General features: G+C 44.4%; 1 protein-coding gene and 1 pseudogene across 1 annotated transcript; both read right to left on the minus strand.

The window, feature by feature from the left end:
* Positions 1 to 792: 792 nt before the first annotated feature.
* Positions 793 to 1,779, minus strand: LOC136548838 (serine/arginine-rich splicing factor SR45-like). Its single transcript, XM_066540220.1, has 2 exons — positions 1,339 to 1,779; positions 793 to 897 (listed from the first exon to the last, which is right to left on the minus strand). The coding sequence occupies exons 1-2, from the start codon at positions 1,777 to 1,779 to the stop codon at positions 793 to 795; spliced, it is 546 nt and encodes a 181-aa protein (XP_066396317.1).
* A 5,284-nt stretch (positions 1,780 to 7,063) lies between these two features.
* Positions 7,064 to 9,135, minus strand: LOC136548839 (uncharacterized; annotated as a pseudogene).
* Positions 9,136 to 11,507: the final 2,372 nt, after the last annotated feature.

Genomic DNA, 11,507 nt, shown 5'->3' on the forward strand with positions numbered 1-11,507 from the left:
TCACAATATATATCACATATATAATAATAAGTGCTCAAGTCCATCCAAATAAATCCACAAGTCCATCAAAGTCCATAAGTGTATTACAAGTATATCACAAGTCCATTACCAAGTGAACAACAAATGAAAAAAATACAACATGCACTCATCTCGGCCACTGCGACTATGGTGAAGGCCTAGCTCCATCATTCGGAGGTGCATGAGGTGGATTATTTGAATCACCGTTAGATGAAGATTGCACAAAGGAGAAAAGATTGCATGTGAGACAAGATTATTTGGATAGCTAATCTAGGAAGGTAGAGGCCATACAAGAAAACCACAAGCGAAAGTAAAAAACTTTCATACTCACAAGAGTAACTGCAGCTGCAGGACGAGGAGGCGGAGGTTGAACCAACAGCCTAGCTGGCAGAGAGAAGCCCACACGTTACCTAAGCCCTTATAGGAACTCCGTAATGTCTGTCAGCCTCTGCGCCTAGGCCTGCTGCTCGGCCCGCTCGACCTCCAGCTGGGCCGCCATCCTCTGCTGCCCGGCCTCCAGCTCCTGATGTTGCCTCATTTCTTGTTTCAGCTGGGCCTGCAATATTTCACTCTAATGTTTCAGTAATGCAAAGCTAATTAAGGTGTGTGTAAAGATCAATGTATGACGAGTAAAACAGGAATAACCTCGAGTGCGTCGACCCGGTGCTGTGCAGTGGTCGGCCGTGTGCGAATGGCTGAGCTCTCGCTCGTGCTCCGTGCTCGGATTTAGGAGAGAGAGGGAGTAGAGGGGTTATACCAAGGGTGACGACGGAGTCAGGCTAGCGGGGCCGTGGTGGATCGGTGCAGTGGCGAGGCGACGTGGTGCAGGCAGACCGGCACGGCGACGGGAACTTCGACTCGGCTCCGATGGGCTCTTCTCTACAAAAATAGAACAAAATACTGTCATTTAAAATTTTTTTGGCAGAACCTCCCCTGCACGGTGAGGTTTCTAAAACCTGCAAAAAACAACGGCACGATGGCCGACAAGCACATATGTCTCAAGAGAAGCCATGTAGTTTGGATATCAATCCATGCAGAAGAATATATCCAAGTAGTACCACTACTTCTACTACTACTTCCACTATTGCTAATACTACTACCACTAGTTCTACTACTACTACTACCACTATTGCTACTACTACTACTACCACTAGTTCTACTACTACTACCACTACTTCTACTACTACCATCACTAGTTCTACTCCTACTAGTACCACTAGTTCTACTACTACTACTACCACTACTTCTAATACTACTACTACCACTAGCACTACTACTACAACTATCACTACCACGACAACAACAAGAGAGAGGACATACCTGGCGGGCGCCGGGGGTAGGGCCGACTCCTCCTCCTCCTCCACCTCCTCCTCCTCCCCTCCTCCCCCTCCTCCTCCTCCTCCTCGCCTCCTCCCCCCTCCTCCTCCTCCCCTCCTCCACCCGTCGGCGTTGGTGGGCTGGCGTGGGCGAGCTGGCCACGCTCAGCCACACGTAGGCATGGGGGCGGGCGCCGGCGCGTGGCGCGGGGTGGGGAGGGGCTGCGGCGCGCGGCGCGCGGCGGCGGCCTGGTGGCTGGCGGGCGCGAGGGCGGCCGCAGGCGCGGCGCACGGGGAGGGGAGGGCGGCGCTCGGCGCGGGGGCGGGCCGGCTTTGGCGAGCGGCGGCGTGGGGATGGCTGGGAGCGGCGATGTGGGGCGGCGTTTGCCGGGAGCGGCGTGCGCGGGGGTTGTTTGTCTGTGTGGCTTGGACTGCCCGGCCGCATTCGCCTAAGTGCCCCCACCCGCCCCTTTGCCGAGCGCCGGATCAAGGAAGCACTCGACAAAGGAGGCAACTTTGCCGAGTGCCCTGATCCGGCCGTCGGCATAGTTTTTTTTTAAAATACCTTTGCCGAGTGCCCCTGTGAAGGCACTCATCAAAGAGAAAATTTCTAAAAAAATTCAAAAAACCACTTTGTCGAGTGCCTTATTCTTCGCACTCGGTAAGACCCCCTTTGCCGAGCTCCGGTGCATGGCCTCCAAATTTTTTTGTGCAGCCCTTTTAAAGTGCCAGAAACTTCTCAATAGAATTTGGGGATTTTTTGTGGCTTTCTGATATATTTAGTTACTTTATTTCGTTTACTTGAATTTTTTCGAAAAATATAAATTTGAACTGCACGTGGTACGAATAATGAAATTTAATGATTCAAAAAATGATAGTCATGTTACTGAGTGTAGTTTGAGGCCATATCCAGGAACAGATCCGAAATTTCGGACATCTTGTTTATGAAACATGACCGCGAACTTGCGTGCGAAGTGTTTTTAAATTCTATAAAAAGCAAACAAAGTCCGAAAATCATGAAACTTGTTGAGATGTCGTGATATCGTATGTGGAGGCTATGATAAAAATTTCAAAAGATTTCGTGCACGTTGTCACGTACGATGCTTACAAACCAGGACATCTCTACATGCTTGTTCACGAAACATGATCGTGAACTTGCGTGCGAAGTGTTTTTAAATTCTATAAAAAGCAAACAAAGTTCGAAAATCATGAAACTTATTGAGATGTCGTGATATCGTATGTGGAGGCTATGATAAAAATTTTAGAAGATTTTGTGCACGTTGTCACGTACGATGCTTACAAACCAGGACATCTCTATATTTGTAGAGATGTCCTGGTTTGTAAGCATCGTACGTGACAATATGCATGAAATCTTCTAAAATTTTTATCATAGCCTCCACATACGATATCACGACATCTCAACAAGTTTCATGATTTTTGGACTTCGTTTGCTTTTTATAGAATTTAAAAACACTTCGCACGCAAGTTTGCCGTCATGTTGAACAAGATGTCCAAAATTTCGGGTCCATTCCTAGATACGACCTCACACTACACTCAGTAACAAGACTATCATTTTTTGAATCATTAAATTCCATTATTCGTATCACGTGCAGTTCAAATTTATATTTTTTGAAAAAAAATTCAAGTAAACGAAATAAAGTAACTAAATATATCAAAAAGCCACAAAACCCCCTAAATTCTAACGAGGAGTTCCTGGTACTTTAAAAGGGTTGCACAAAAAATTTAGAGGCAAAAAATAAAAAAAACTTTGCCGAGCGCCGGGGCATGGCACTCGGCAAAGGGGGTCTTTACCGAGTACCAAGAATAAGGTGCTCGACAAAGAGGATTTTTGAATTTTTTTTAGAAATTTCCTCTTTGGCGAGTGCCTTCACAAGGGCACTCAGCAAAGGTATTTCAAAAAAAAATGTATTTTTTTAATTCCTCCCTTTGCCGAGTGCCAAAGCTGTTAGGCACTCAGCAAAGACATTTCAAAAAAAATATTGAATCTTTGTCGAGCGTCGTGTCAGGGGCACTCGGCAAAGTATTTTCTAAAAAAAATCTTTGTCGAGTGCCTAATAACAGGCACTCGGCAAAGAAGAACGTGGTCGAACACCGTTACGCGGGGCAGCCTATGCCGAGTGCCGCACTTTTGCCGAGAGCCTGGCACTCAGCAAAGAAGTCCTTTATTGAGTGCCCTTTTTGCCGAGTGCCCGGCACTCGGTAAAGAATTCTTTGCCGAGTGCAATTCTTTGCCGAGTGCGGCAATCGGCAAAGAAGGTCTTTATCGAGTGCCCGATTTTTAATACTCGACAAAGCAGTTTGCACTTGGCAAATGCCCTATTTCCAGTAGTGGCACCACACCACGCACGTCTCAATGATTGCACCTAATTAATGTACTAGCCTTTGTATAGATCTATAGTTGAGTTCAGGGGCAGAGCCTCCTCGTGGTGAAACTGAGCGTTCTTCTCCCTATCTCTGATGATGAAAAAAGAAGCGTGATCTACGAAGTCTGTAGGCAAAGGAGAAAAGAGCATGGGAAGCAATGCATGCCTGCCAAGGAGAAAATATAGATCATAGAAATCTGTGGTTTGGATGTTTATATTCTTGCCTGATTTCAGGCCATACGGAGAAGTTATAGTAGCTACAGTAGTTGCTTTTGAAATTAGCCCCGACTTAATTTTCATTCGCCCTCCGCCATTTGTTGCATTCTTTCTTTAACATGCATTGAAGCCTAAAATTGCATGCTTTCTAGAACGGACAGAGTACTTCACATAGTAGGAGCTGTCGGCCTACGTAATGCTCTGCAACATCCATGAATTATGGTGTTATAAGTATATCAATTTTTGCACCATATGTGGACACATTTGAACCCGCCATTGTATATTTGCCATACGGTAATATACATAGCTTGTCACCGCTAGCTCAGAAATCCCCATTATTGCCAGATTTGCGAGATAAGCGGCCTCTGTTCGTTTTGGCTGAATTGGCTTATAAGCCATGGTTGAAAGTACCGCTGACCGGTTTGGTGTGAGAGAAAAACACTGTTCAAGCCGTGGATTATAGGCCAGATACGAGCGAATAAGCCGAAACGAACAAGCTGAAATTTGAGGAGGAGGTTCACTTCCACCAACCCAAAAACAGGCAGTGAAAATTGAAAAAAAAAACACATCAGCAAGTTTTCATGTCGCTCGCACCTCCACCATCGTCATCTGCATCACCGCCACGCCCTCAGCCATAGCCCCTCACATAGATCTAGGCAAAGGGCCATCGTGAGGGCAGTGGGGCTCGTCCATCACCCTGCCCCGCCCTTGGCGCCCACCCCTCGTGTAGATCTAGGTCGGGCTACTTAGAGGGGGACTGGGCGCTTGACTTTCAACCCTTCCACAGATCTAGGCTTGGGTCCCTGAGAGGAGGGAGGGGTGGGGCGCAGGGCTCGACCACCGCCCCTCACGATGTTGTGCCTTCGCCATGAGCTCCCTGAGGAGAGAGGGTGGTAGGAAGGGGGAGAGGGAGAGGGAAGGGGGTCGTCCACCACCGCCATGAGAACCAGCATGAGTGAGAGGGAGGGAGTGGCAGTGAAGGAGAGGGAGAGGGCGGTGTCTCACTACTAGTCTCGCTAGCTACTACATAAATAATTTTTTGTAGGTGTCTCCTATTTTTTTCTAAGGGTGGTTTGCTTAGTAAACCGTTTTTGGAAGCACTATAGCTTATAAACCGCCCTGAAAAGTACATTTTAAAGGTGGTTATGTTAAGTAAACCCTATTTTTAGAAACATTCAGGTTAAGAGAACCGTACCTAGAAATCAATTTTCAACAGTGGCTGACTTTTTAAAACGCATTTAAAAATAGATGCATCATAAATAAATTCATAACTTTTTCAAATGAAGTCTTATGTAGACAATATTTCTATCAAAATTGTAGAAAACGACAAGATCTAAAACTTTGTAGTTCATAAAAGTTTTATTTAAGATCGTTTAGGGGCCATATATATATATATATATATTAAGTTCTTAGATTTTAAATTTAAAGTATTTGAAGTTTTAAATTACCCCCGATGGAGACATGTCATATTTTAAATTTGTAGTGCTCGACGAGATCTAAGACTTTGTAGTTAAAATTTTCCATTTAAGTTTGTTTATGAGTCAAAATATTGACTACAAAAATTGTATGTGTTAGTACAAAAGGATAGCATCATATATGAAGACACAAGTGATTGTGTGGTGTAGTGGTAGGAAGTGGTAAGCTCTAGAGGAGAGATCATGGGTTTGAATTCCCACAGACGTAGAACTTGCCCCTAAAAAATTACTTTTTGGAGGTGGTTGCGTCAAGCGAAAGAGGAAAGGAGAAGGCATTGTCGGGTGGAGTTGTGGTTGGTGATTAGGAGTAAATCTTTAAATGGCTAGGGTTTATGGTTCCTATTATATATACTTGAGTCTCACTACAAGAGGTTAGGCCTTCTATGACTAACTGATTATGACAATTATAGTCTTTTTCTTGTCATTGTACCCCTTCTATGACACAACAGTGACAATATGGCTGTGGTCATAGAAGGTGGGTCATAATCCCCCTTATGTGACTAACAGACCCAGTTGTCATTAATCTTAGTGACAATTGCACGTTTGTCACCAGGTTATGACGACGGTATTTGTCACTATATTTGTCATAGCATATTTGACGGGACGTTGACAAGTGTCCAGTGATATCACGTGGCGCGCGACGTGGCGCGGACAGTATGACGAAAATGAATTGTCATAACAACGAATTTAGCCCAATTGGCCCATATAGCATGGGCTGGTTTTTACAATTATAATTCGAATAAGCCCAATTAGCCCATATGTAGGCCGATCATTTTTTTGGCCCATTTGTTGACAGCCTTTTTATTTTTTTTACCATACTGGCTCAGTAATATTCCAGCCCAGTTTGCATATAATTTTACGACCTAAGCCCATATAAAGAATCATCATAAATAATAAACCATATATAATTTAATAACAATAATAATTAGACATCCAAATAGATCATTTCCTCCATAATTTAATGGTTCATACAATAGTTCTAACCATTCAACAGCGATACAAATGAATCACATCATCAAAATACAAGATCATCAACAGCCGACAGTTCTACAGGTCACCAAAGTTCTAAGTCCAACAAAGTTCACTAACACATCATCATATCACAGTACCAAACATACATCCATCGAAATAAAAATAGCAGCCACATAGCTATGTTTGGCTGCTTGTCAAGGCAACAGCTGCTAGCTGTCAACACAGCTACAGCAGCAGCAGGGCAAAAATAAAACAGACAGGTGACTACAAATTGTTCCAGTCACGACAACAATAGCATAGCAAAAGTTACAGTCACCACCAGATCACCAACAACAACAGCCACCCTCCAGTCACAGTTCCAGTCACAATAAAAGCAGCAGCCACGCCAAACTCCGATCATAGTTCCAGTCACACCAAACTCCAATCACAGATCACCAAAATGAGTCGAACCTGCAAAAACTTGGAGCCTCAGCCACCATCCAGATTGCAACTGTACTATACCAGGTCACCAACTTTAAATTTAGAGATTAACAGAAGTGACCGAATATGAAGATGTGTACCTGAGCACAGCCAAGTCAAGGAGGAGCAGTCTGATGAGTGACCTGACTTTGTCCAAATGCTATCATCTGCCGAACGAGGTTCTAAGTATCTGTTGTTGCCTTCTTCAGGTTGTCAATCTTCCTCAGCTTGTTTCTGAGCTTTTGCCTCTAATTCTTTTGCCTGGGCTTCCAACCTCTGGAGCTTTTACCGAAGTCCGGACAGATTCTTCCTTCTCAGCCTCCAATTGAGCTTGTAGCTCTTGCATCTGTGGTGTAACATATTTTGGAGCAGTAATAGACTTGCTGAAGTCCCACATTACGAAGGAATGTGCTTGACTTTGACAACATTTGGGCAACAATCTCTGTGCAAGTCTTTTTCTGCTCCCTTTCTTGTATTGGTCTTGTCAAAATGGCTTCCATATCATCCTAGCAAGACAATGATTTGTCAAGTTTGAATTTATTTATATGGTTAATTATGCAGTGTACTACAGAAAAAAGGAGAGGTACTTACTGCAACTTTCTTGGCATCATCACTTAAACCCTTAGTTTTGCTGCAATGCGTCAACTTGAATAGATCAATTGCAGTGGGCTCTGTATCTTTGTATTTTTCTTGCTTCTGAAATATTCATAAACATAGAATGACATTAGCAATGCACATGTTAAAATACACACGTAAGAGAAAAACATATTCCAACACATGCTGTCATACAACCACATGACATGATAGGTTTATTTTCTTACCGCGACGTAGGCTACTGCAATGTACGACTGAGATCCAGTACACTGCTGAAGCTTAACTTTTTCACGGTTCAGTTTGCTCTTTGCACATTTTTCCTAGACATGACACAATTGTGTAGCATAAGTAATAGAACAAATAATGGAACAGTAACATCATAGGTAGACAATAAACTATGTTGTGACCTATAGCACTGAATCCCTAGAAATAAACAACAGCAGTAGTTGCTCGTATCCAAATCATCCCCAGATCCATAGCACAAAAAAAACTAATCCTAGAATCATCCTCAAATATGAAAATTGCATACAGTCATAGATGAACATGGTGATGTAGTCCTAACTTGATTAATATTGGCATGTTCCACCCTTTGGCATGTCAGCACACGCAGAAATTAATATTAGCATAAACCATACCTTGTGTTTTGGGTCTGACCACATGTCTACCAATTTTCTCCATTGTTCATTAGTCATAGATGAACATGGTGATGTAGTCCTAACTTGATTGGCTGGTACCCCATCGAAGTATTGCTTCTTGAGGCTATACCTCATTTGGCGTGTTCCACCCTTTAGCATGTCAGCACACGCAGAAGTTACATTATCCTTTTCACCATTCATGCTGAATTTTGTCTATACATTGAATAGCATAACATTAGTATTTAAAAATCCAAAAGACAGAATTAGCATAGATTGAACTAGTCAAACAACGTCTTATAGCTAGTTTGCCAACGAAGTTGTCCAATTGGTGTTCATCCTTCTTGTATTCTTTCCAACTTGTATATATGGGTATATGCTGCCTGAGTATGATCCCACCCTCAGAAGCTAGCTTTGCAGCTTGCATAGGTGCCTCTGGCATTCTTTTCCCTTCCTTTATAATAACCGGTATCCTAGTCCCTAAACCTCTGGTTATGCTATCCAGTTCTATGCCCATACTCACTCCCTGTTGCTCCACTTGTGTACTTGCAGTTAGGGTGCCTAAATAATACATTTCAAAAACCTTATTGTCAATAATAAGATTCATGCGACCATTATGAATGAATCAGATCACATAAATTGACATTGAAATAAATAGTTGAAGGCACTTGCCTTCTTCAGCAATATCCATCCCTTCCTCATTCTGGATTGAAGTAGAATCTAGTATTGGTGGTGGCACCTCTGATGCTTCAACTAGGCTTAGGGAAGCTGCTTCTTTTTCTCTTGCGACACTCTGCCTAGTGCACCTTGTTTGTTCCAAATTGTCAGGTGCCAGCACCCTCTTGGATGATGCTCCTCTTGCAGCAACAGGCAGTGTCACAGCCTTACAAAGCAAACAGAGACATGACACCATAAGATACTGAGAGATTTCCACTTCAAAGGTACATACAAATACTGAGATTTCCATGAGTAGAAGAGTTGGTACCTCAAGTTCAGTCCTGTCACTATGCTGGCCATGATACTTCTTGTTTCTACTTGCTTTCTTCGTTGGACGTGATGACTGGGGCATGATTTCTGCTAGTCTTTTGACACCCAACTATTGCATCCTCTCATTCATCCTCATGATATTCTGAGCCCTCTGCTTCTCAATCTCAGTTAACGGGGGTTCTGCAAATACATTGCAATCAGTGGCAGGTAAATGTAAATGAATGAAATAAGCAAAAGTGCAAGTACTAGTGGCAGGTAAATGCAATCAGTGGCTGTTGTGAGCTTTCAGATCAGACATAGAGTAAAACAGAGAAAATTTAAGGCAGTCAGGCAAGTACTTAGAATTAGTAAAACAGATCACCTGACAAGAGTGGTGAAACATAGAATTATAATTTGCCTGATTGGATGATTAATTTGCCGATAAGCAGGTTTGATTCTCATGTTCCTACTGAGCCACGTCGAGTTGAGATTGTGTTTGATAGGATGTACAGATGGACTACGATAACCTTGCATCTAGAATATGGTAGCATTACGACGGCTGAGAAGAAGGGCTCGCTGAACCAGTAGAGAAGAAAGGCCTGCCGACTTCGGACCTGCTCACGGCGGCTGAGCAGGGCGCGACGCGGCGTGGTGAAAGATCCTTGTTTGGTTTTGGTAATTGAGTGACAACTTAGGTGAACTAATTGTGTTTATGTGAGATACACAGGTGATTAGTCCACAGGTACATGTGTATGAGCAACATATGCCATGGAGGTGAAAATGGCTTGGAGATGTTGCAAAGCTCACACATGTGATGATGAAGGAGCTTAAATGCACTATGAGACATGACATTGAGTCATGTGATCAAGGTGGAGAAGATCAAGACAAGACTTGGCTTGATGGACTGGTTGCAAACGTGAAGGGCAAGTCGAAGGCTTTGGAGTGATGGACCGCGTGGTGGTGAAGCTTGAGCAAGACTTGGCGTCGATGGACTGATGGCAACTGGTGAAGAGCAAGTAAAGTCAAGATCGATGAACCAATATGATCACAGTGATGATATGAAGTGGATCATATCATTGTTGATCGTGTTGGTGCATGTGTTGCATCGACATTGGAGGAGATGGAATGGAATGCGCAAGGTAAAGGTATAACCTAGGGTATTTCATTTCACCGGTCATAGGTGTGTAGAGAAGTTTATGACCTGGGTTTAGGATAGATGGCCGTACTATCAAGAGGGGCAAACTTGTTTGCATATCGGTCATCTAGTGCCACTCGAGTGATCTAACTTTGCATCATCGCTAGGATCAAGTGGCGTGGCAAGTTGAGTGGCTAACATCCTTTGGGAAATGATTGTGAAAAGCTAACACACATACACATGGTGGTGTACACTTGGTGGTGTTGGCACATCTACAAAGGAAGTGGTGTTTGCAGGGTTGAGATGGGTTTGGGGTGGATTCAGCGCTTTCGGGAAAATGGAATGCCTATTTTCTATTGCGCCGGATGCAAATTCTTGTGGTTGGCACATTGGAGCAAGGGTGAAGAAGTTAGAAGTGAAAACGAGTTGATCGCGAAGACGCTTGGCGTCGGTCAACTGATCGGACGCTGGGTCTAAAGCACCTGGACGCTGGCAGGGTGCGTCCGGTCAGGCTGATGTACGATGACGCAGAAGCTGGAGTGTGACCTGGACGCTGGGCTGCGTCCAATCACGTGCGACCTGGACGCGTCCGGTCGAAGAAATACTACCTCGGGGAGCTTACTAGGAAACGACCGGACGCTGAGGATTCTGCGTCCGGTCAGTTGAAGCTATTGCATCTGATCAGGTCAAGTGACCATTAGAATCGAGACACGTTGCCGTCTGCAGGCGACCGGACGCTGAGGTCCAGTGTCCGGTCAACATGACCAGAGCGTCCGGTCGGCCTGATTTTTGCTCAGTGAAGGGGTAATAGGCTAGTTTAGCCCTTGGGGCTATAAATAGAAGTAGCCTTCAGGCCATGGCTGGTGCTGAGCACCGTGGGGGACTTTGTGTCCATGCTTGAGAGTGCTTAGGAAGCTCTCCATCTCACACATACTTGATAGTGATCATTCGATTGTGTGAGTGAGCGATTCTAGTGCGATTACATTGTGAGGTTGTATCAAGTGGCACTAGGTGATCGAGTTGTAAGCCGGTGGTGCTTGTTACTCTTAGGAGGTTGCCACCTCCTAGATGGCTTGGTGGTGGTCTCCGTCGAAGCACGCAAGAAGCTTGTGCGGCGCTCCGAAGAAGTGCTTGTGAGGGGCAATGTGCTCGCCCCTGTGAGAGCTGCGAAGAGCAACTCTAGTAAAGCATATCATTGAGCTACCCTCACTTCAAGGGTAGGTTCTTGCGGCGCCCGACGTAGCAGGCTTAGTGGGTGATGCTAATTAGCCGCCGAACCATCAAGTGAGCAGGTCGACACAACGGAGACTAGCGTGTTGGCAAACACGTGAACCTCGGGA

The sequence above is a fragment of the Miscanthus floridulus genome, chromosome 4 (assembly GCF_019320115.1).
Source record: "Miscanthus floridulus cultivar M001 chromosome 4, ASM1932011v1, whole genome shotgun sequence".
Classification (NCBI taxonomy): domain Eukaryota; kingdom Viridiplantae; phylum Streptophyta; class Magnoliopsida; order Poales; family Poaceae; genus Miscanthus; species Miscanthus floridulus.